Source organism: Nicotiana tabacum, chromosome 23 (genome assembly GCF_000715075.1).
Source record: "Nicotiana tabacum cultivar K326 chromosome 23, ASM71507v2, whole genome shotgun sequence".
Lineage (NCBI taxonomy): Eukaryota > Viridiplantae > Streptophyta > Magnoliopsida > Solanales > Solanaceae > Nicotiana > Nicotiana tabacum.
Genome location: NC_134102.1, coordinates 89480306 through 89506757, shown reverse-complemented (window position 1 = coordinate 89506757; position 26452 = coordinate 89480306). Strand labels below are relative to the sequence as shown.

Here is a 26452-nt window from a genome sequence, read left to right as displayed (position 1 = left end):
TCATACTTTAACTCAACGCCCTAAATATTGGTTACTTTAAACTTTTAGAATAATTTTAATACCTAATCAAAGCCTTTTCTAGTTTTTATAACCTCTCATAGTTCAAATAAGGAAAGATTTGATAACCAAAATTATAGAATTTTAAAATCCTAAATATTAGGAAAATTATAAATTTATAATTTTGTCTAATGTAAAACTCTATTTTTAAAGGGTAAAAATGCGAACGACATTTCGCTAAGGGACTTCGTTCTATATATATATAGTCAACCCTCTTTATAACAGCCTCGTTTGTTTCGATTTGTTTTGGCTTTTATAGTGAATGGTTGTTATACACCTTTAACAGCATTGGAAGTTTAAATATATTTTGGCCATTATAGATAAAATTATTCAAAAATCAACTATGTTTCCCTTTCCAATGTTATATATAAAAGATGAGAAAATTATTCAAATTTAAAATCTCAAAAGATATACATATTTCACTTGTTAAATATTGAAGAAAGTTAATACATTATTAACAAATTTATGACTAAACGTATAAAGATTTAAACTCTAAGGCACAAATTTTAAAGTTACTTAGGAAAATAAATTCTTTCAAGATTAATAGAAACAGCCTCTCTATCCTCACAAGGTAGGGGTAAGGTCTGTGTACACACTACACTCTTCATATCTCACGGTAAAGATTTTATAATTGTTGTTGTTGTTGTATTAATGGAAGAATTTTATAATTATAGTTTGTTTCGAATATTTCATTATCTTACTAGCGATATAACACTTGAATTGATAAAGATTTGTGTCTAAATTTTCTTCAAAAGGTATCCAATAGTTTTCCCTTGAAGACAATCTAAGAGCTTAACAGCTAAATATTCTATTTAAATATTTTTTGAAATTTTTCTAGTGCAAAATATATCATGTGCAAATCTTGAAATCTTATGCAAAATAGAAACTTTATTCAATGAAAAAGATTGTGTGCATATTTTTAGAATTATTATTAGTAACCTTAAAGATTCTATATAGTTGTTATAGAGGGGTAATTTTACAAAGAGCGTTGTTCTATAAATAATATTGTTGTTGCTATAGGTAAAAAGTTGTTATATAGAGGTAAAATATAACTCAAAAAATCGGTTCTGAGGAAAACTTGTCTTTTATAGTGAATGGTTGTTATATAGGGATGTTGTTATAGAGTTGTCTGATTGTATGAATGTATGTATGTATATATATATTTGAGATCATTGACTGCAAATGGAAACATCCAAATCAAAAATTAGCACAACGTGACCCCCAAAAGGGGTGGTATTTACGATAAAAAAAACTCAAAACTCCATTGTTGAACCTAAGTGTTGAAGAAGATAAAATGGATATTTTTGATTTAATGTTATTTGACTAAATTGGTGATTGGGTATTGTTTGTGTTGGTATTTTGATGCTTTGTTTCAAATTTCAGATCATTTGGAGCAGATTTGGGAAGCTTTGATCGAAATTGAAGTTGCAAATTTGAAGAACACTTTGTTAAAACAACCCAAAAATAGTATGGCAATCCAGTAGACTTAGATGAACAACATAACAGTTTCGTAGACAATATAACATCAACTCTATCGACCCGGTAGAGAAATCCCTAAAGAGCAGAAGTATGACAATGTGGTAGACCCCAATGAACAACTTAATAGATAGGTAAAGTAATAATAACATCAACTCTACCAGATCGATACAGAAATCCTGAAGAGCAAAAGTATGACAATTCGGTAGACCTCGATGAACAATTTAATCCGGTAGAGAAACCCCTGAAGAACTTGTGTGGGTCCGAAGTTATTTTCTAATTACCACAAATTCTGGGGACATTCCGCTAAAACCACCCGAAAAAGCCCCTTTTTGCGTCAATCACCCCATCCAAATCAAACCACAAATGGGCCTCATTAGCCCTCTTTTGATTCTTTTCAGTTTAAGAGGTTTCAGAGGGAAAGGCTTAGGCAATATGGTGTATGCAGTGTGCGCGCGCGCGCTTGTATACATACAGCCGGAACAAGCTTACTACAAAATTAACAAATATGTACAAATTTACATGTATGTGCGTATCACAGAAAATTAACTATACACCAACTGGTACCAACACATTCAAATGCCTGTCATACAAAAATTGAATTGAAATAGAGAACTTCATGCACTTCATAGAAAGATCAAGCAAAAGCAACTATCCACATGCTGCCAATATAAACATTTGACATCATTTCGAACTTCATTGTGAATTGTAGAAGCAAAAGATTCATTTAATGGGATGATTACTTACAGCCATATCCTTCCTCTGTTTTCCAAATAAGGTGTGCTCTCCTTAAATACAAATAATAGCTGCTCCATAGCCCAAACTCAAATTTGTGATTTTCTTTCAAGAGACGTATTATATTATTTCGGACAATTGCTCCTTCAGCATCAAGCACTACGCTAAGGTTAAGCGGGTCAACAAAAAACAAAGAAGCTAAAAGAAGAGGAAACACTGATAAAAATCTGTAAATGATCAGCGTAGCAAAATTCCCTGCACCCCTTACCGGCACGAGCCCTTCCGTTGCAATGAACTGGAAAAACCTGCTCCCCGGAACATTAGTGGGCAAAGAGAAGCTAAAAACTATGTACCAAAACTGCCTTGACTATGATGACGTATAATTGGAGAATGCATCATGACTAAGGCAGAAAACAAAAATTCTTCTACCAAGACTGCCCCAGCCACCTAAGTTGAATATCCTTGCAAAATGCTATTAACAATGACGGATGCCATACCATTGTCATTTTGCAAACTTAGCACATCCCTAGGGTAGATGATGACTTGAGGCTGGACATGCCATTAGCACGGATCAGGGAATTCTGGCAATCACATATTCAGAGACAAGCTAACCATCAACGTTTGTGCTCTCAGCAGCAGCTTTGATTGCCTCAGCAGTCATGAGAGCAACAACAGCTTTATGGATGGCTAGATCAGCTCTGTAGAGTAACCTCTGGGCCCTCTCCCTCTTAAGTTTAGCCATGTTAAGAACATGCTGTGCTGCTCCAGAGGCATCATGCAACCTGAACTCGTGAAGATCTGAACTGTCAAATTGCTCAATTGCAAGCCCACGAGATCCTTCAGGTTGATGCTTATGATCCCCATTTCGTTTCACAACAGTTCTCTGATCATATGAAGCCACCATCTGTCGATTACTAAGAGAGTGAAATGACCCGATCTTCTTTGGTTTGTTCCTATAAAACTTTGGCTGATGATTCCAATCTGACACATCTGAGTTCAAGGGAAAAAACCCAGAAGCCTCTCTTGGAGAAAAAACTCGGGGTGACGGATGAAGCATAGGGGAACCATCTGAATATTCATGGCTCTGATACACAACCATCTCATCTCCATGTGCATATCCATTTAATCTTCTCCCTGTGAAGGAAAAAAAGCATTCTTTTATAAAATCACTATAAAGTAATTACGCAAGATAAGAAAAAAGAAAAGTAATATTTTTTAAACAAAAAGGCATGGATGTTTGCATAGTAGTAAGAAATGTACCAAAGGGATGAAGACCATCTTGATCCCTTGAGACAGCATGACTGTGTCCTGAAACTGAGATTTTTCTATGTGAGCGTTGTTTTGAGCCCTTGTTAGGAACCTCCAGACCTCGAGGCTTCAAACAAAATGCAGACATAGGTGGTTTCTCCTGGCCTACACTGGCAAAGCCAAGATTAGCATTTGACATTGCTTGCTCCCAGTCCTTCAGTTGCTGCTGATACCTCTCCCAAAGGGGGGGCTGAAGGAAAAAGAAAAAGAATCAGTAAATTGTCTCAGAAAGATCAATCCCATCAAATAATATTGCAAGCAATACAAATGAAAACTTAAGTATGAAGGAATTTAATAAATATGACCACGAGAAAGATAAGACACATGAAAGGGTATCAATCTGATATAGACATTTTAGCAAGGTAGCGAGCATACCAATAAACATGGCATTCACCCAAGTGAGCAATCAAAGGAGTACTTTTTTATCAGTTAAAGTCAGCAAAGAGTCGCCGGGGTAATAAAAAAGCACAACAAAGACAACAGCACAATTCTTTAATAATTCCTTTATAAAATTGGGACAGACGCAATACAGTTCAAAAGCGACAAACGGGCATAGCATCTCATCTCTCCAATCATCAAAATGTGCCATGTCTCAAATTGGGACATCTTCAAAAATTGAATTTAATGAAGGCATTTCTTAATCGCACATCAGGGAGAGCATATGTTGGCTCTTGCCTTCACAACAGAGTGGGCAAGTTGTTTACTCACAAGAAGCATCTTTCAAAGCAAACTCACAAGGGCCCATCAGCAAGCACCACCAATGTAGCTGATGCAGTGAAAGGTCATAACAGAGATCAAGACACATCAGCGCAGACATCCCTTGTCAAATACAGATAATCTAAACTGAAGGGAGGACTGATCATATTGAAAAATCTCAATTGAAGGAAGGAAAGTTACGAGATAATCAATGGGGTGAAAAACTAGGATATGGTTGGTTCACTACAATATTCAAAACCCAGCACTGTCATGAGTCATGACCAACTTCAAACTTAGTCTAATTGATTGCTTCCTCTTAACCTTACAACTATATACTTAGAACTACTGATTGCATATAGTTTCTAAGTGCCTATATTTTTAGTTTTACCTCTTTTTTCCTTCACAGGCTATAACAGCTTTATTTATACCTAAAGAAAGGTTGATCTTGGTTAATTTATAAAAGTAAACTAACGTTATAATTGAGCCTTCTTACTAACGATTCTGAAGTTATGGGATTTGGTGAAAACCCACAGGATCCAATGAAATTTTCTGCGATCAAAATGGTTCCCCAAAAAGATTTTTCGGTCCACAAAGGGAATTGAGACAAAAGACCCTCCCAATCTTCTTTCCAATAGTCATGGAGGGTTTTCATTTGATGTTAAGAGCTCCAGATCCTAGCTGGTAGCAGGGGTTTGAAATTGATACCAGAGAGGAAGTTAAGGTTTCCCACAAATGGTATGCCGATGATACACTGCAAGTAGATAAAGTATTTTAAAATGATTCTGTAGCCTTTGAAGCAATCTCTGGTTACCCATCATGATTTCAGTTAATGCAAACACTTGCATAAATGAATAGGCCAGATTTGGGTTACAACGGTGGAGAAATTCCCAATAATTTGTTGGGATTACCATTGCGAGCAAAACAAAAGGATTCTGGTGTTTGGAAGACAGTATCCGGAAAATGTAAATGAAAATTCGATCCTTAGAAAAGACAGCAGTATCTTTGGAAACTAACACTAGTAAACAGTGTCTTGCATAAAACCCCTACTTGTTCGATGTCATAGATTTCCATTCCAGGCATCACTCTGAAGAAGCCAAATACAATCAGAAATGATTTTTATGGGTTTGGAATAAAGAAAAGGAGGGAGTTCACCTGATGAAATAGGACAAGAATCAGGGAGAAAAGGAAGGGGGGGCATGGAAGTTAAAATCCTGAAACTTCAAAACAAAAGCCCGATGCTGAAATGGTATTGGAGATATAATGAAGAAAAAACTGAATTATAGAAGCAACTTCTCATAACTTAATACGGGAAAGATAATGTAAGATGTAAAAACCAATGACAGCCCCTCATGGCATTGCAGTGTGGACATAATAAATTTGTTAGAAGAATCCAAAACTAAAGGTGGGGAATGAGCAGAAGATCAGGTTTTGGCTTGTCAAAGGCTGGAGGAGATGGGTTTAAAAGATTTAATTCCACAACTTGTGTCTGGTTACTGATAAAACTGCAATGTTGCAGACTGCCTTAACAATAGAGGATGGACTCTTCAGAAGAAATTCCTTTAATTGAGAAATTGAAAGGGCAAATATATTGTTTAATAAATTGGAGACTTTTTCTTGTGACAAGTTTAATAAATTGGAGACTGCTGTGCTGGATGCAAATTCTACATCCTGGACAAGCAGTAAAACTGGATTCTTTATGGGTAAGTCATGTTATCAGATCCTAGTTAAGCAAGGAAGGACATAGAAGAACTTGGCATTGGAAGATGACACAGAAAACCATGCCCATCCTGATTTTACTAAGAAATAGGATATAAACAGCAGGTGGTATGTCCGTGAACAAGATACAGAGTCAATTAAGCATCATCTTCTATACTGAAGACAAAATTGTTGATATGGACAGTGTTTCTTAACTATATGGAGGTCAATCGTTGATACCAGGTGAAGCAAAGCAGGCTCCAATAAGGTGGCAGGCAGGCCAGGCACAGAAACTCTGGAAAAAAAAACATAAACCATACTAGAAGACCATTCCATCGTGTTTTTCAGACAATATGAACAGAAAGACTGAACTTTTCTGATAGACAAAAGGTAAATACCTCATGTAAAATTTTATGCTTTTGGTATAGGGAAAACAATGTTGGTAGAGAGACATTTTGCACTTGATAGATTTTTCCTTTTGGGATAAGCGGAATGGATAGACTACTTACACCCAGTGTAATCAAAGGCGAAAAGCACAAAAATGCTCTAATGTTTGTCTGCCATTTTTTAAGCGTAAAGTGAAAATAAAACGTGGGCATTAATGAAGAAAGGCGCAAATGGAGAAAATCTACAAATATGTATGTGTAGTCCAAGACTAATATCTATAAGCATGAATACCAAATATATGGACATAGAAATTGAAGAAAATTTACGATAAAGTGAAATATCAATTGTTTAGTGTCGCTCTCCAAGATTACGCTCATTGGCAAGGAAAAGTATGCCTTAGAGCCTTGACGACAACAATGAAGCGCCTGCTAAGCGAGGCAAAGCGCTCAACATGTTTTGAACCTCGTTTCAGGGCAGAAGCACGCTTTAAGTGCGCTTTGATAACACTGCTTACACCTGTAAAGCAGCCAAGCCTAGTGTATTAGATAGTACCTTCTTGGTGCTTCCTTAATAAAATTACCTTACTTTATTAGAAGAAAAAAGAAAGATCGAATTGGCGAATGCAGATTGTAGAGGGCATGATTTTTTGTCCTTTAAATTAATTGGACAGAGTACAATAACACTAACGTCAAGATGAGTCATGTACAATTCAAGGTTTATCCTGTAAACAACTGGACATCAACCACAGTACATCATCCAAGAGGACTCAAATTATTGGGCATAATATGATGCCCACTTACGATAGCTCGATATGTTTACAACCCTTAAATAAGTGTAGAATATATTTCTCCACAGAGGCTTGAGCACCATCAGCGCAAGTGGACCATCTTGCCGAACAAACAAAAGGCATCACAATTTCAATAATTTGGTGCAGAGACCAAATCAATAAAGAAAGCTGTTATCCATAAGCAAGTTTGTCCCCTTCCTCCATTTACAGCCAAAAACGCTACCAAAATTAGTCAAATCTCATAAGTAATAGATTCCAAGACCAAAGATACGGACTCTAACCCCCTAAAAGCTTGTATAAATATAAGCTTGTTTAAGTTTATAACAAGACTACCACTCAAATTATTTGTATAGAAGTTTAGCAAATATATTTTCAGCAGCTAATAACAGCTAAAAGGTGTAGTAACACAGAATCAGATGCCGGCAATTGATGTTGTCAATATCAATTTAATCATACCTGGAGATGGCGTATTAATGCCATGCCCTTTTTCTGACGCTTAATCCCCCAATGGTCATAAACAGATCTAACGACTTCCATGGACCCTACACCAACCATCAGCTCTTCTAGCTCATCTGGCGTAAAGTGATCACGTTGACGGGCATATGCAACTTTCTCTAACATGTCCATCATCTTCTCAAACAATTCATCAGATATCTCTTCACATTTACTCTCACCGGAGCAAGAGAAATTATTCTTGGACAACCACTGCTCGTCCTCACTGTCCATGTCATATAATATATGTGACGGATCCATGGCCATGTCAACATCACTTTCAACCTGTCGATAGTACTTTGGTGAAGAGCGAATGAAGGAGACTTCTGATGCATAATCTTCAATTTCTTCTATCAAACGAACACCAGGAATAGGAATGTTTTTAACTGAGGCAGCACGTATATTCCTGTTATAACACTCTTCATGCATCTCCTTGAACAACATCCACTGGCTTCTGTCAGGAAACTCCAGGACCCAATCCTTTCCCCCTTTCCACATCATGGCATGTGTAAAGCGATTGGTAGAGCCAGGCTGCAAAATGTTATGAACTTTATATGAATACTTGGTAACCCCAGCAAATTTGACAGCAATTCTCCATTCATTGTGACCCGCAATTTCCAGGACCACCCGTGCTCCAAATTCTCTCCACCCTTTGTCCGGAACAGTGACCAATACATTTGCATCACAAGATAGTAACTCAATATTTCTCTGTGAACCACTACAATTATCTGCATTCTTCTTCTCACTAGCTCTTCTGATTCTTTTATAAGGAAGAGTTCGTGGGCTGTGATTTCTGTGCATTGAACCCAAATCATAACCTCCATATGGCAATGTGTACTGCACCTGCGTTCGAGGTTTCTTTGGCCCATTGCCAAATCCACCACGTGTAAAATTTGTCTTCCCATCAACCAACACAGGTGAAATTTCTCCAAAAGGGGAAGAACTGGAGCTGTTTCTGTTACGATACAGCAATCCTCTAGGACCAGAAGGGTTGGGGCTCTGGACCATGCGATCACTCGTACCAGCAATAATGGGACATTGGACCACATTACTAGTAACAGTAAGTTTTGGGCTAGAAATCATGCCATCACTTTTATTCAGAGTCAAATGAGATGCCTCGCCCAAGATAATTCCTTTTCCTTCCGATAGTCCCTCTACTTGGTCAAATGATGGAATTACAACACTCATCCCCACCAATCCAGAATGGCACCGAGCACTGGACAAGCTGTGAGATGTATTGTTAGACTGCCTTCTCCCTGGAGATGCAACAAACTGGTCTAATCCTTGACCAACAGATTCCGATTTGTTTGACACAACAATCACATCAGGCGTGTCCAATTCAGAATGTTTGGCAATGAAAGAGCTCTGGGTAATATCTAATTGACAATTTTGAGATGACTTCAATTTACACGCTAAACTCCCCAGTTTCCGTTCAGCAAATGATGACCCTCCAGTAGATGAAGCTACAATATTCTCAGCGATATCAGAGCACTCCACCCTACTGCCGTCATCTTTAACTGGCTGGCAAGCATTTATAGAATCATAATCCTGAAGGCTAACACAAGCAAAGTTGCGCTCCATGAGTAACCTGAGATGTAGACATATGAAGAAAGTGGGTGCAGCAGTAAATGATAGAGCAAAAGGAGGAATTCTTCCGAGCTTCATTGCAGAACTAAAAGTAGAACTAGTAACCCGTGCACTGGAACACTCTGTCGAGGTGCCTGTGGGCAGGCAAGCTGGCACTAACTTCTTCTGCAAGTAAATAAGATATGGTCATGATCACCATGGTTAGTTACAAATAACAATGGTGAAACATAGATGGGGATAAGTAAAATCTGGAAAGAGGGAAAAAGGAAACAGCAAAAGAACGAAAGAGATATAGCATACTACCCTACCTATAGCATTAAGAACAAAAGATACATCAAAAGAGGAAGGCTAGAACGAAGAACAAAATAGCAGACCTACACATCACATTAAGAATGAGAAGTACCTTAAATGAGGAAGGGTCTGCATGAGCATTGAACTGTAATTGTTCACTTCTGCAGTCGAGGGACTTGATATTCTCATATGTGCACTCGGAGAGGGGCAGCTGCTTAGCAAGCAAACTACGTTTCTGAAGCTTGGAGTCCAGGTATAACCATTTTGAATTTTTGAGTTTAGAAAAACAGTAAAATGCAAAAGACTGCTGCTTCCTAGAATCTTGAATAGAAGAAAGCCGAAACCTTACTGAAGTTACAGGTAACTGAAGACTTTCAAACCTCCATGCTTCATCAGCTTGATTGAATAATGTTAGGACAAAGAAAATAAAGGCCATGGCGTGGTTGAGGCAACACTCAAATAAAAGAAACCTGAGTCCAACTGCATTATCAACAAAAAGCATCTCCAAAATAATTTTTGGCCACCTTATCACAATGGCACCATGCTGCAGCAGCAAAACAGTGTGAGACAGCCAAATCTGTTCTGCTTCAAGAAGCAACAAAGGCAATGTGGGTAGACATATTTCAACCCTGAATTGCTTAGCTTCTAGCAATGGCATGTTTAATCTTAGCACCCCTTCATCATCAACTGCAGGCAATAATTTCTCTCTCTCAGGGCCAGGAATGCACATAATACTGGTATTACAGTTCTGCAATCCATCCACAGCTGGTGCAACAGAAACGGTAACTATATCAGCTCCATAAGCTTTGTCAGCTTCATACACAGGTAATAGTCCATCCCTCTTCTTGTGGAAACGCCTTCGAACATAAACAACAGGTTTTCTATCTTTGTGGCTGCTATGACTTCCAACAAAAGAATTCTCAGCCTTGCTAAGATCAATCAGTTTGTCAGGGAACAAAAGATCACAATCTGGCTTGCCTTTACTGTTGTTCAAGGAACCTAAATTCCAGTTTGTGCTCTCAGTTTTGGCATGTAGCGGTGATGAGACAACAGGGGTAGATAACTGGAACGTTTTCTGTTTCTTTGATGGCCTGGAAGGAGAAGACTTTACTCGACGAGATGATCGAGCCAACCAAGATATAATGGGCTCTGAGTCCAGACTGTTACCTGCGTGGCTGTCATCGTCTACAGTCAAGTCTAATTTTCTTTTGTCAATGTTTTTCTTAACATTTGCAAATTTCCTGACTTTCTTTTTTCCAGGTACCTCCCCAGGTAAAAGCAAGAGTTTAAACCGCTCAGTTTCTAGGTTTATCCATTCCTCATCTCGGTCATCATATTTAACATGATGGAGTTTCCTCTCTGGGTCATAATCATTCAAAAGACCATAATACCAACTCTCATCCAATGGCCAAAAGACTTTAATCCTTCGGTTCAATACCCAGTAAGCATCCAAGTCCCTAGGAAGAACTTCATAGAAATGACGGCGTTTCCTAGAAATACCCCTTGCTTTGAGCTTCTGCCTTGGTCGTAGAACTCTGCTAGCAGTATCAACTGATGCAGATTCTGAGCCAGCCAAGGAATTCCCCTCCCGACTAACAAAATCCTGACCAGAAGTGAGTAAAGAAGATAATCGTTCAGCAGATAGTGATGCTGAAGATCTGCTTTTGGAAGAAAAACCTGTACAACTAGGGTCAAATCTCGATGACAGCATCCTTGCTGCATTCTGCTCAAGGTTCTCCTCATCATCATCATCCAAAGTATCTTGACAAAAGCTTCCGAAGTTATCTCCAGATGGTAAACCCCTCTTTACAGATTTTCTACTCGTAGATGACGAGTCCTTTCTCCTGTTACAAGTACTCCGGTGCTTTCTAGAAGATGCTTCACCGTTATTTACAGCTACATGACCATCTTCCTTAGCATGCCGAATTGAACTCGCCTTATCTTTCTTCTTTTCCCGTGATTCATCAACATTTATCTTTTTCTTTACCTTGACGGTAACACCATTGCCAGCCGAACGACTAGGTAATTTAGAAGTCCCTTCATCACTTTTAGCTTCTCCACCAGACAAAGCCCGCTTTTTTGGAAGTCGATCGCCCTCAGTCTCCTCAGGTTCAGTTTTTAACTTGCCATTGCCGATGACAGAAGTCTGAATCCTCGATGATAACTGCGAACCTCGACCAATACTATCAAACTTCCTTCGCCCCACAGAACCACGCGGCCGCTTCGGAGTTGGAATAGCATTACCATTACTATCTAAACTAAGAGAAAATCCATTCAACCCATTGCTGTAATTCAACCTTTTCTCCAGCCCAGATGATGATAACTGCGATTCAACTGGTCCCCCACTATCCCCCCCATTCACATGATCCTCATCTGCGCTAGTCCTACTCTTCTTCCCAGATGGCTCAGGCTTGTCCAATGACACCTCTTTTATACTCTTCCTCTTCTTCTTCTTCTTCTTCCTAACATCAATATCACTGTCCCCGGCAGAAAATTTCCCCTTTTTCAAATCCCCAAACTTATACAGTGTCTGCAGATCCAAAGACCTTTGTTTCTTCGAATTCTCGACAGAACCACCACCAGATTTTTCTTCGACACCACTTTCCATCTACAATAATCACTCAATAACCGAACAACAAATAATTCCCCAAATTTCATATTCCATCACACATCATATGTTCACATAAAATACGTATTTCCAGATCTGTTAAGCAGAAATTCACAACAAAATACTCAATCAAAACACAAAAAACTTCACAATTAACAAAAGAAATGGACACATTTATTCAATGAAATAGGTTAAATTCAACATACAGATATACACGTACCTTTTCCTCGGAATTATCGAACTAGAAACCGAAAATGGCGAAGATCCGCCACATGCAAAGGGTGAAATTCTAGGGCTCCGATCAGAGAAATTGAGGGGAAAAAAACTAGTGTGATTTGGTTCGATTTGAAACCCTAACTGATTTTATCTTTTTAATTTAACTTTTTGTAAATAATGTCGTTTTTCTGAATTTTACCCTTCCTTTTTTTCCCTAAGGAGAGAAACAAAAGCGAAAGTGAGAGAGGTTTTAGGGTTCGTTTTGGTTTTACAATTTTCAGAGAATTGTTTTTTGAGAAATATCGTTCAATAAATTTCGCCACGTGGCATCCTTTATCTCCGTTTTGGTTACGTTTTACGGTGAGAGATTTGATTTATTGGCAGGGAATTTGAGAAAATATAATGACGTGTTATCTTACGTGGCAAGATCTGTACCCTGCAGTTTATTGACGGTGGAGATTGGCTTTATTAGTTAAAGTGGTGAACAGAAGCGATAAAGATCGACGGTGGAGATTAGATGCTCGGTGGTAATTGACGGCTTGGATAAAAGAGTTATTTGGGAAAAGTTCGTTAATTAATTATGTGAGAAAGGGTAGCTTTTCCTTTTATGGGTTAACGAAATGGGAATACAATTTATGAAAAATTTATGAAAAATAACAAGAAAGACCATGGCTTTTTTTTTTTCCGGGGTAAATGCCGGTAATAAGGGTAATTTCATGAAGTTTAATAAGAAGCATATTTGTTACCTTTGTCTGTCACGTGATAAATTTAGCTCATAGACCAAATAAATTTACGTGTTTAACATTTATACCAAATCATTATAGATAAATTAATCATCTTAAATGATATAATAAAGTAACAAAAAATATACTAGCTAAGTATAATTATGTGAGAATTTTTTGTTTTGAAGATAGATGTGATGCATTTCTTAATTTGATATATAATTTTTACGATCCTCTTTAAAAAAGATAAGTATAAAATAATATTTTACTTGTCTTCTACCTACATGTTACGTGTCAACAGCTGAAGGCATTAACCTAGAAGGTGACGTGGCCAGGGCAGCGCTGTTTGGATGGCCCACGAAAATTAGATTCTTTAGGATGTACTCTTTTCCTTTTCTCTTTTTTCGTGTAAGAATTCTAGTTATGACCCTAGACCTAAGAATCTAAAGAAAACAATAAGAAAATGCTCTAAGTTATTAACCTAACAAACATCAAATTGTAGGCTAGATACAACTTACAAGTATTGATATATAAATATCGAGTAACGTAATAACTGGATTTTCAAGTCCAATTGATAAATTAATTATTTTTGGTCTGAAATATTAATTTAAAAATACCTAGGCAACTAAAGGACAAAAGGTCAGTCTGGTACACTAAGCTCCCGTTATGCGCGGGGTCCTGGGCAACTAAATGTATATAAAAAAATGTGCTAGATGTTGGACACTTTCTTTGATTCCCAATATTAACATTTGTGTGATTTGCATACGTTAACATCTTGTTTGGGTGGTTATTACCCATTGTATTGTCTCGTATTGTTACTTTAAATACAGTGTTTGTTTTGATTGTTACTTAAATTGTATTGTATCGTATCGTTAAATCCGTAGTTACATAATGACAAAAGGTGACACTTTATGGAACGACGTATTTGGTGTGGTGACGTCGTTATTTTATTTTTTTCTCTCGTCTTGCCCTTCCTTATTATTAAATAATCACAGTTTATCATTTACCCTACTTTTTTATACAATAATTCTACTCCGCATCCTATTTTTTCTTAATAATATTACAAGTTTATTCTTTATATTGTTTGTGTGTGACATCATGAAACGACGGCAAACGATACAATCTATCCAAATATTGTATTCAATAAACAATACAGTACGATACAATATGATACATTATGAAACGACATGTAACAACAATTCAAACAAGTTGTAATATTTCCTCAATTCGCTTTTACTTGTCCATTATATTAAAAATATATTTTTATTTTTATTTTTTTATTATAGCAAATCAAGAGAAATATAGTTTTCTTTTCCTGTTTTATTTATATCATTAATTACCCACTTTTTAAATTATTTTTTAAGACTTTTTTAAATGATATTATTATAGATATTATGAGAAATATATACTTCCTTTGTTATTTTTTAAGGGGAGTAAAAAGTTCATTATGAACAAGTATAAGTGAATAGAGCGGGTAATAAAAAATTTGACACTGTAAAATAACTTCTTATTGTCCATGACGATCTCTTCAAAACTTGGAGAAAAAAAACATCATAGTTTATCATTACATCAACTCGTTTATTCATAATTTAGTATGACTTAAATCAATCATGTAAATAATTTAATATCTAGTCGTTTAAAATAAAATAATGGATAAGTATCGAATGTATTAGCGCTATCCCATAATAAGTTATAACTAGAACTAATAAGAACATAAATTTATATATAGAGACTCTAAACAAAATAAATATTGGGTGAGTTTTTCAAAATTAAACTCTCAGTTTATCATTAAATCAACTCATTTATCCATAGTTTAGTATGACTTAAATTAATCATGTAAACAATTTATATCTATTAGTTTAAAATAAAATAATGGATAAGTATCAAATGTATCAACGTTATCCCATAATAAGTTGTAACTAAAACTAATAAGAACATAAATTAATGTATAGAGACTCTAGACAAAATAAATATTGGGTGAGTTTTTCAAAATTAAACTCCCACGCGAATATTATATTCCTTTATTGTATTTCTTGATTTAGTTGATTAAGTCAATTATTATTAAAGTAAGAAAAAAAGCATGAATTCTATTGGTGATGTGAATCTAATTCATTTTCATAATTTTCTAATTAGAGTAAATTTAATACTCTAAAATCTCAAAAAATTTAGTGATCAATCATATGTTCTGATCTATTCGTATATAATATCTAACAAAAATAAATAAAAAATCGAACAATGAGGTCTAAAGCGAAATCTCACACATGAGGAAACTCCAATATTTAAGATAGTGATATACATTAAAAATAAAAATTTGTTAAACTAAATGAAAGTCGAAGAATAATATATTTTAAGTTAGAAACGCATAGTATATGTAAGAATGTTACGTTGTATTAAGCTCGACTTATTATCGTATAGAACATATTTCACTATATACAATATGTATTCCTCAACATCTCCCTTCTTCAGTAGGTCAACACATGAGGATGTCAACCACATACTATAATCTTGAATTTTGCGTACTTGTTATATCTAAATGCATTATATTTCATCAATTATTATTTTAATAACTAATTATATGGACCTAATTTCATAATTGGCTCTAGCTTTGATTTTGACGAGTCGATACCTAGTTAGTCTAACGCGTTATTTTTTTTTTGTGCATGTGAATATCAAGGTATTAACGAAAGGTTATTATTTGAATATAAAAAAAGAAGCACATACACAAATAATGTCGCAGTTAATCATCACAAGAGCACGATGTAATTAGTCCGATGGATGAAATAGTCTGAGATATATCGAGATATAAGACATCAAGTAAGAAATAAGTGATCCTCTTTTATATGCATCATTTAACAAGCATGTTGCGATCTTTATACTGTGCCAAAGCTCTTGGTCATGATCATGTGGATTTTCATACTACGTTATTTAATTTCACTGTTGTTAGTGTGTGAAAACTAAATCGCATACGGATAATTAATGAGAGCATTATAACTTTATTTTTTACCCGTAAAGTAATATACATGAAATATTACGTGACTTCTCTATTTTACATAAAATTTCATATAAAATAATAATGTTTACCCCCAAAATCGGATAACAATTGAATTATATGCGGTTTTAAAGATATGTGATCTAATTTGATACAAAGTGAGGAATCGGATTTAATATAGAAGAATAAGTAGAAAAACAAATGCAAACCATACAGATTGAACAACTTAAGTCTCGCAAGGTTAACTTCATTCGAATTTAGATGCAATATTATTGAAGCCAGAATAATATGAACAAAGCTAAAAAATATACTATATTTTTCTCTCCAGTATGTTACAATGTGTCCCATGGATTACTCCATTCCCTTTATATATACGGGGAGATGAAACTTTGAAGACATTATTTTATAAGAAATTATATAGACATTGGCTCCCTTTTTGACTTAATCCCGTAATTTCTGCCATAATGATTGGTCAATGGCGAGAATCACAGATACTTGTCGTGTGAGTTGGCAAAGTTTTTCTTCGAGGTCGTTAGAAGCGGGGTCGGTCGTGCCCCGATAAATTCGAGGGCAAAAGTGATGGTCTTGTTCGAACTTCAATCCTCGATATCGAGCTTAGTTACATCTATAACTTCGATCTCTTACGTAGGTGCCGAGCCTTGACCTATTGTTCCAGATGCCTCAATCAAGCATAGAGCCCGGTTCTACACTTATACAAATAAATAATTCTCACACAATATTTTGAAAGTATTATTTTAATGCTATAAATCGAACGCTATAATTGTGAAATTTATTTTTTCTTATATAACCTGCCAAAAAGGATGTATCTCATTTACTTTTTTAAATTCCTCCAACCAATATTGCGTCATTTTATATGGGGTACTGATCTTCAGATTAATTTTGCTAATTATTATAACACGAAAATAAAATACATGGAACACATTCGACGTTTGAGCTTTACAAATACCTTGGCTTATAATTTCAGCGTGATACCCATCAAATATACTGGGTTAAAATATTCGGGTTCGGATTAACCATTCAGCCTTCCAGCCTATCATTTTTTCTTCCAAAACTCCTCTCCTGGCACCAGCTGTTGAATCATTTTTTGGGCACCGAATTGTCTCCCTCGTCCGCTCAACGTTCGTCATCTGATCTACAATTCTACATTATCTCTACGCAAGATCTAAGGTTTTCATCTGAGGAAGATTTTTCGATCTCGCAATTCTAGGGTTTGTGAGATCTTCAAGCAGAGATCTCATCGAATTTTGAATGAGCATGTGAGATTTTATGTGTCTACGAGTTTGATTTTGGATCTACAGCTTATTGTTTGCAATTGCTTGTGTTAGTATATTGAAACCGTTAATTTCCGGAGATTATTGAAAATGCCTGTGAAAGTAGCGAGTGCGTCAATACGGGATCGGACTCAGGAGTTTCAGAGTATAGCGGAGACATTAAAGAAGTCATTTTCGTCCGTACAGAATGGGCCGGTTAGTAGCAGTACAAATAGTGGTGGTTCTAGATCGGAGGAACAGCGGTCCACTGTTGCTATGCAATCGGAGTTTAATAAACGAGCCTCGAAAATTGGTTTCGGAATACATCAAACCTCGCAGAAGCTTGCAAAGCTAGCGAAATGTAAGTCCATTTGTCTCACTAAAGCTTTTTAACATGTTATTTTGTGTTGTAGAGGAAGAATTTGCAATTATAATATGTTTTAGTATATTTCGCATTTACTTTTTGAATATTTTACTTGTTTTAAAAATTCATTCGATGTCGCATTTTATGTGTGATCGTGTTCACATTGCGGGTCCCAAACCAGGATACATGCTGAGACCAAACTAAAACTAGTCAATATATCATTAGCGAATTCCTCGGTGAGTGGAGTTACTGGGTGCCAATATTGGTGGGAGATAGCAGGTATACCGTGGAATAGTCGAGGTGCATCCATGCTTCCCAAAGATATCATTAGCCAATTCCAACTAGCTTGATATTGAGGCTTAATTTTTGTAGTAGTTAGGTGTTGTATGCTCCATTTAGTTCTTGGCTATCTTTATAAGTAGCAAACAATTTGGAAGTGGAAGTATACTTCTACACTCGGTTTGTCCCATTTTACATGACTCACTTACTACCTGTATAATCCTTCCATTTTTTAAATATTTTATATTTTAAGTTAGTAATTGCAATTTTGTTTAATTCTTTAATAGGTAAATTGTAATTCGAGAAAATGGAGATATCTGAAATTAACTCGAAGATTAGTGATTTTATGTGTGGTACTTCAGCAATATAGTTGGGAGACGGATTATTAAATTTTTTACTCTAGCAAGCACGAGAGTCATCCCACTACTCACGCATGTTGGTGACAGATTATTAACTTTTTTACTCTAGCAAGCATGAGAGTCATCTCACTATTGGGAGGAAATATAAACTCACGCGTAACCACATTGCTAAGAAATATGGAATTATGGAGACGAATCTATTTACTATTGTTATCGGAGCACCAAGGCTCTTGAGTGACTTCTTTCGTTTGGTGTGTGCGTTGTGCTCACTTTCTGGTAATTTCCAGAATTTGTTGCTTACTATGCTCTTAAATCTTATTTTCTCAAACTCTTATGTGAATTATTATTTTTATAGATCTCATCATACTGGCAATTTGCTACCCTTTACTAAATTAAATGATGACATATGCATTGAGCGTGACTTAAGCGCTTGTTATTTCTTATGCTGTGGTTGCATTTGTCACTCTTGAAAGTTAGAGCTATTGTTTAAGTTTTGAATTGTGATATGAAGGAAATGCTGATGATTCTGTGGATTATATAATCTAAATTCAGCTGATGTGAGCTGAATTTTTGCATTTTGAGTGTTATTGTGCATTCAATGAACTTGATGGCTGATTGTTGTAGCACATATAGTTTTTCTCCATTAGGCTTCACGGCCTTAAATTCCATCCGAAAAGATTTTAAGGCCATGAAGCCTAATAAAGAAGAATTATCCCAACGGACGCAAAAAACACTAGGTAATTTCTTCTCGTCTGCCTAATTCTTGGTGGGTAGAGCTGCCCGGTACCTGTGCTGGTGGGAGGTAGCAGATACTCTAGTCTATGTGCATGTACGTTGGCCCAGGCACTGCTTGGTATATCTTTTATTTTTTGTACATTTGGGAAAACTAGTGAAGAGTTTTCCCATAGGAAAAGCTTTCTGCCAAATTGAGACCTACAGAACTTGCCGGATATTGAAGTTAGCTGTTTCTTCTAATATGAATACTCATTGTTCTTATGGTGTTTTGAAGTTGTTGATTCTTGTTCTGTTTGGGGTTGACTACTACCCTAATGGTTCTGACTTCTTAACTCTCTCTTACTTCTTGGGTTTTCTTTTTAGCCATTTCAGTATCTTTTGACTATTTGGTTAAATCTTATACTTTCTCCTTCAGAAACAAGAGTCACATGTAGTTTTATTTGTAATTTCTGTGCTTTAAGACATTCCTTTTGCCTTTTGAAGTTACCAGGTCAGAAATTTGGGCTTACTAGACTCTGCAGTTCACTTAGATGCCCCAGTTATGGTCTCCCTTTGTGTTTTCTCTTACCATGGGTTCTTGGGGCAGTTCAGTTTGCTTGATTGGCGTCTAATGGATTTAAGCCCGTAAATCTTTTGTAAAAGGAAAAAAGAGCTGCAAACTTGGTCAACTGACCTTTTTTATGGATGCCAAGGAGAATTTGTGGAATGAATTGCTAAATTTAACCATTTCCTCAGGTTTTACAAGGACCACAGCTATTTTTCTTGTCCAAGATAATGTTTTTAGTAGTGCAGTCCCTCCCTGGACTTCGTTGTGCATACAAACCTTACCTTTCATGCTTTGATTTCCTCTCAAACTATAATAGAGAAGATGCAAACTGCAGACACTAGATGTTAATCCTCGTATTTTACGTATTATGTGGTTAAGTATACCGGGGCCTTAGCTCTTTGACACTTGTTTGTGATGTGAGTAATTATCGCGGCCAAGATTTTTGATATAATTTAACAATATTGCACCTATACGTGTCTCATTTTGTAAGGAGCATATCTCTAGTGTTCTTTCTAAAGAAAGAACAGGAAAATATCTCTAGTGTCATTGTGGAGGAGATTGAGAAAGGAAGTGTGTAGCTGCAAACTGACATTGATCTCCAAAATAGTTGAACATGTAATGTATTTGCTGAGCTTATAGATACACTGTACCGGATTGCTGAAACTGCAAAGAGAGTTTATCAGTGAATCAGACAGAAAGGATGATGTAGCAGCTATCATGGTAAATTTCACATGGAAAAATAATATCAGCAATGACATTGCCATGAAAACACATAGATGAGAAGTTATGAGAATAATCATGATATTAGAGGGTGTTTGGCTAAGCTTATAAATTGGTCAAACTAGCTTATAAGCACTTTTCGGCTTATCTACGCGTTTGATAAAGTTAAAAGTGCTTATAAGCCAAGTGCTTATAAGTCAAAAATAAGCCAAAAGCGATTAGCTGGTCACCCCTAGCTTATGAATTTTTAGCTTATAAGCACTTTAAGTTTGACCAAGATTTTTACTATTTTATCCTTAAAATATTTTTTTTAGAACACAATTATTACATCGATACTCACTGCCTCAAGTATTTTTACAACCTAACCCCCCCCTTTCAAGTCTGCAATTTTCATTGACTATTTAAGATAAACAAATTCTCTATTCCTTTTGCATATTTGTATCTATGTGATTGTGTATTAATCTTTGAATTGTATGTAATAAATGAGGACATATAAAATTTTAGGTGTATTGCTTTCTAAGTGTTGTGGTGATGAAGACAGTATTTGTTTCTCTTCAAATATTTTGTCCTATTTAGGTTTATTTTTACTGAGAAACTTTTGTCAATTTATTAATTATTATAACTTATGATTATATGCTTATCTTAAAATAAATTATATTTATCATAAAAATTATCTTATCTAAGCACAATTGTATTTAAAATAAAATGACAAATAGAGTATTTTGTATTTGAATTGATCTGGAATCTAAAATTTTGAAAAAATTACGCCCTTATAAGTGTAAACAGTTCTAAGGTTATTTAAGTCATTTTAACAGAAAAAGAGCTTATCAACACTTTTTTATCAAATACTGCAGCATCTTATTATCAATTTCAGCTCTTGTACCCAAACATGTAACTGCTTATTTATTAAATCAGTTTCAGCACTTAAAAGTGCTTTTCAGCACATAATGCTTATCAGCTACTTCAAATCAGCTAATCCAAATGGGCTCTAAGCCTTCAAAATAAGAATGAAATCCCTATGATTGCAAATAAACTCTAGAAGGTTACTTTTGAGATGATATTTTCAGATGAAACCATCTTATCCTTTCTATTGGACACCATCATCCTACAAATTTCGGCATATGATTTTCCCCCTTCCCTCTTAGGTATTTTCATTTGTACTTGTGAAAAATATATTTTCGCGGAGAACAAAAGAGAACTTGTAAAAAATTATTTCCATTTGTATACTTCTAATATCGAGAAAACAAATGCATGGATCAAATAGGTTGTGATTCTCTTCCAAGGTAATTGATTTAGATTGCAGGCTTGAGAAATGCTGATTTATCCAAAAGTGATAATGTTTTACTATGTCTCATTGCAGTGGCAAAAAGGACTTCTGTTTTTGATGATCCGACTACAGAAATTCAGGAGCTTACTGCAGTTATCAAGCAAGATATTACAGCACTTAACTCTGCTGTAGTAGATCTTCAGCTTCACTCTAATGCTCGTAATGAAAGTGGTAATCGTGATACCACTAGTCACTCGACGACCGTTGTAGATGACTTGAAGAACAGACTGATGACTGCCACAAAGGAGTTCAAAGAAGTACTCACCATGCGGACAGAGGTGAGACCAGATGCTGGTTATATCTTCCTTGTTAGCCTACATCTAAAAAGAAGAGAAAAATCTTCCTTGTTTGCCTCTTTTCTTACTCAAATATATCTTCTGTGAGTCTGTAGTTAGCGAATGCTTCTGTTTACTATTTTTTTGTGGTTATTATGATTTGCCCTGCAACTGTTATCGTTAACAGTAGAAAAATATGCTTAATCATGGTCATTTGCATTTTCTTGTATTTTTGTTTCCAGAATATGAAGGTTCATGAGAACAGAAGGCAGTTGTTTTCTTCTTCGGCTTCCAAAGAAGCTTCAAATCCATTTGTGCGCCAGCGTCCTCTAGCTTCACGGAATACTGCTAGTACATCAGCCAGCCCTCCTCCTTGGGCTAATGGTTCAACTTCATCTCAGCTATTTCCAAGGTGAGGATGAATTTTTTTTACACTGTTAGTAGTTCTCGCCCACAAGCCCGCTATCACTGAGTAGATGCTTGGTTAGCACCCATGAGGTTTACATACCTCTTTTGTAATTTTGGCAACGTCTTGCTTGCTATATTTTTAATGCAATGATTTTAACTTATTGAAAAGAAAAGAAGTGTTAAGGAGTTTGTTGTCTCTCTAACTTTTGCTTTTGGTAATCTTGACATGTTTCCAAAATCACTGATTTACCCATATTGATGCCAAAAAGTAATTACAACTGATTCATGAATTAAAGGTTGAAAGAGAGGAGATAACTCTTCCTCTCATGGGAATAACCTTCTCTTCAGCCTATGACCTATCTGTCTTCCTGCTTTTACTACCAAAAATTCCAGATAACTGCTTCTCCAAACATGGTCTACAATAATCCTATGTATCTTTATTTTATCCTATTCATCTAATCCATTACTACACACAACTTTAACTTGACCCCTTTTCTTCTGTGGAACTTCTATTCTTGAATTGGTGAAATTTAATAAGACATGCAACCTCCACCAGATTAATGCTATATGCTTACGGTTCTTCCAGGGTTAGAAAACCTAAATTTATAGAATATTGGAATAAGATGGGTCTAAAAGGGAGTTAAATGGATAGTGAGAATTCATATATCCATGGGGTTGAGGTTTAGTTGTTGTTAAGTCACATGGTCAGTTTTTGGATATTAGCAGTTTTTCTTCTGTAAGTTAAATTTTGTTATTAATGTAGGAAGAACTCCCGTATATAAGCATTATACCAAAAGTAGAAAATCTACATCAAAACATGATTCTTTACAAAAGACACCCAACCATCTATACAAATAGGAACCTCATGGGTACACCAAAAAGAAATCAGACACAAGAGGCTATTCCTCGAATGTACAAAATCATTTTCAGTCCCTTCAATATCATTGCTTTCTACTTTCTTTTCCATCGGTAATAGCCATCTGATTTTTTTTAACCTATTTCAAAAAAAAAATTTATCTGAAAAATTAACTTAGATAAACCAGATTCTGTTCTACATCTGTTTTCGCTATCAACTTTGGGTTTTATAAGTATCAATGAGTTTTCCCTCCTAATTCTCTCTGGTAGGAATCAAGGGGATGGAGACACCCAGCCCTTGTTGCAGCAGCAACAGCAACAACAGCAGCAGCAGTTAGTTCCGCTGCAAGACAGCTACATGCAGAGTAGAGCAGAAGCTCTTCAAAATGTTGAGTCTACTATCCATGAGCTGGGCAGCATTTTTAATCAGCTTGCTACCTTGGTTTCTCAGCAAGGAGAGGTTGCAATCAGGTATTTATGCCAATTGTTGTAGCACTTGAAAAATTAAAAGGATGTAAGAGAATTTAACAACAATAACAACAAGAACAGTAATAAAAGTATGTAGGAGAGCGCAATGATTTGCATTTTGTGTAGTTACCTTAGTACAACGAGTTGGCATCAATCTAGTCTTCTTATAGTAAAGTTCAATATTTGATGACAAGTGATTGATTTTTTGTTTGTTACTATTATTTTGATAAAAGAATCACTAGATTTAGACTTATAATAAAAGGATGTAAGAGATCTCAATGCTTGCATTTTGTGTAGTTATCTTAGTACAACCAGTTGACAACAATGTAGTCTCCTAGTGGTAAAGTTTAACATTTGATGACTAGTGATGGATTTTTTGTTTGTTATTATTTTGATAAACTAATCATTAGATTTGGACTTCGCAATCTGATCAGATGCCCCCCCTCCCCCCCCCCTTCCCCCCCCCCTCCTTTTTTTTTTTCGGCTCTGTCATGAGCTTGCAAATCACAATACTAAGTACTAACTGATCCTGAATGCAAAGGCTGTGTATAGAAGGTATTGAACTAGCTAATAAGATTTCAGTATGATCTTATAAGATCTCACTTGAAAGGCAAATGGAACTAGTGGAATTTACCTTTTCCAATTTGTCAACTATACTTCTAACTGTATCACTTTCTGAAAAATGTTGATCTTCTATTTTGTATGGTAAATGTTGATTTTTAACCTTGACATGAACTTCCGGACTGAAAACATTGAGGATCCAATTTGGGATCATATCATGCATCTGCCAGTTATAAGGATTTTAGAAGCCTGTGTTTTTAGATTATTGCATATTTAGGTTTCAGGGAAATGGGTCAATTCTTCTCGATTCTTAAAAAAATAAAAATTGGTAGTCCTTCCTGTTTGTTTGACACTAAGTCGGTAAGGGGAGCAAATCTGTGGGATTGACAAATCTTATCCAAATTTGTAGGTTTATTTTATCAAGGGAATGGCATGCCATTGTTGTATTGTAAATTTTATGCTTAATTGAGCTTTTGAAACTTTTAAGGGTCATTAATATAAGATGCATATTTTTTTTAAATGACGGTGTGTCTGGGCCACCTTACCCGCACCTCGACTATTCCACCGGGTATCTACCACCTCAATGTGATGCATGTACCACTCAATGAACCCCACCATCTCATTTTATGTAACATATCTGTGTAATGTGATATGTAGTGTAATATTTGGCGCACTTGTTTTTTTACAAGTAAATCTTTGTACATTATTGATATATGTGAATTCATATTTGCTTGAGATGTCATAAATGATCTTCAATATGATGTTTGTGCTATCAGCAGGATTTACTGCTTTATCCATGGTTAGAGAAAAATCTGAAAGCAGATGAAGTTTCTTGTACTTTGGCTATCTGCATTTAGAATCTTGTAAAATGGTGCTTTCCACTTAATTAAACTTTGTTGCTTCTCTTGTTGTCACTCTTTATTGTGGAAATGTTGATGTTAAATGGTATTCACAATAAATTCTCCTCATATATGATTTTGGTCAAGATACAGTGGGGGTGAATAATACATTCTTTTAAGAAGAAAGTAATAACTTGGTGTCCACACAGGATTGATGAGAACATGGATGACACACTAGCAAATGTAGAAGGGGCACAAGGGGCTCTGCTCAAGTACCTCAACAGCATCTCATCAAATAGGTGGCTAATGATTAAGATATTCTTTGTGTTGATTTTCTTCCTTATGATTTTCCTATTTTTTGTGGCATAGTGAAGTATGCAACATTCGACACAGCATGATGTAGAAAGACAATAATCCTGTATTTTAGATAAGTTGCTTTGCTCGCTTGTCACCTTGTCTGTTGTTTCAAGCTCGGATTTGATACCCTCGCCACCGAGAGGTACTTTTTGAGCCTTGTATTCCATCAGATGTGGCGTATTGTAGTTAACCTATGAGCTTACTGAGACTGGCACTTATGTTTCTGTCACTGCTTCAATTGTATGAAAGCTGTCACGTTGGGTTACCAGTACAAGGGAATTTTATCCTTGTATGAAAAGTTATGCTATTATTTCATACTCCGTTTGGTTACCATTTGAATTCAGTATAGTTAGTAGTTAGTACATGTATTGTTTTATTCAAGAAATATTGTATTTGCTTATCCCACATTGAGATAACAATACGATGATTAGCTATAGGGGTGTCAAAACCATTTCAAGAACCGATCAAGCTGAATCAAGTTTTAGGTTATTGTTCAGAGGTTTTGATATTTTTTTTATTTTCATATGACAAGCCGAAAAACTACTGAATTGGGCGAATTCAATATTATGTGTAAAAATATTACACAGGATAATTAAAACATATAACATCACTATTTTGAGCTTGAAGTATCAACACTTAAATGATCATATATATCTACCATTTTAAGTTAATTATTGAGTGCTTTCCGTAGTTTGCCGTCCTTTTAATGCGTTCTTGCTGTTGCATGCGAAGAAACCAGAGGGTAGGGGTGTACATCGATCGGGTTAGTTCGGATTTTTTAATTACTAATCAACTCAATGGTGTCGGATTTTTTAATCTATAAACCAAATCAAATCAACGAAGACAATTTTTTGTAAAAATAGCACGGGCTAGTCAGTTTTCGGATTGGTCATTCAAAAATAGCCAGCGTTTGCAAAGTCATTGAAAAATAGCCACTATTTTACTGCAACACTGAAAGTTCCAGCATAATATACTGGAGATCGGTGCACATGTGTATGAACTTCCAGCATATTATGCTTGACTGATATATTATACTGGAAC

General features: G+C 35.7%; 2 protein-coding genes across 2 annotated transcripts; one reads left to right on the top strand and one right to left on the bottom strand.

Annotated features, from left to right (window-relative positions):
* Window positions 1-2196: 2196 nt before the first annotated feature.
* LOC107780933 (uncharacterized) lies at window positions 2197-12575 on the bottom strand. The gene is made up of 5 exons (XM_016601558.2): window positions 12340-12575; window positions 9624-12215; window positions 7598-9385; window positions 3529-3766; window positions 2197-3402 (listed from the first exon to the last, which is right to left on the bottom strand). The coding sequence occupies exons 2-5, from the start codon at window positions 12117-12119 to the stop codon at window positions 2876-2878; spliced, it is 5049 nt and encodes a 1682-aa protein (XP_016457044.2). The 5' UTR covers window positions 12120-12215; window positions 12340-12575; the 3' UTR covers window positions 2197-2875.
* Window positions 12576-17045: 4470 nt separating this feature from the next.
* LOC107780932 (syntaxin-32-like) lies at window positions 17046-25741 on the top strand. The gene is made up of 5 exons (XM_016601557.2): window positions 17046-17678; window positions 21682-21926; window positions 22166-22335; window positions 23457-23657; window positions 25264-25741. The coding sequence occupies exons 1-5, from the start codon at window positions 17429-17431 to the stop codon at window positions 25421-25423; spliced, it is 1026 nt and encodes a 341-aa protein (XP_016457043.1). The 5' UTR covers window positions 17046-17428; the 3' UTR covers window positions 25424-25741.
* The last annotated feature ends 711 nt before the right edge of the window (window positions 25742-26452 follow it).

Coding starts and splice junctions, on each gene's coding strand:
- LOC107780933 (XM_016601558.2), bottom strand. CDS start 12,119: ATGGAAAGTGGTGTCGAAGAAAAATCTGGTGGTGGTTCTGTCGAGAAT. Junction 9,386..9,623: donor CAGACCCTTCCTCATTTAAG/GTACTTCTCATT, acceptor ATTTACTTGCAG/AAGAAGTTAGTGCCAGCTTG. Junction 3,403..3,528: donor AGATGGTCTTCATCCCTTTG/GTACATTTCTTA, acceptor TTTCCTTCACAG/GGAGAAGATTAAATGGATAT.
- LOC107780932 (XM_016601557.2), top strand. CDS start 17,429: ATGCCTGTGAAAGTAGCGAGTGCGTCAATACGGGATCGGACTCAGGAG. Junction 21,927..22,165: donor TACTCACCATGCGGACAGAG/GTGAGACCAGAT, acceptor TTTTGTTTCCAG/AATATGAAGGTTCATGAGAA. Junction 23,658..25,263: donor CAAGGAGAGGTTGCAATCAG/GTATTTATGCCA, acceptor GTGTCCACACAG/GATTGATGAGAACATGGATG.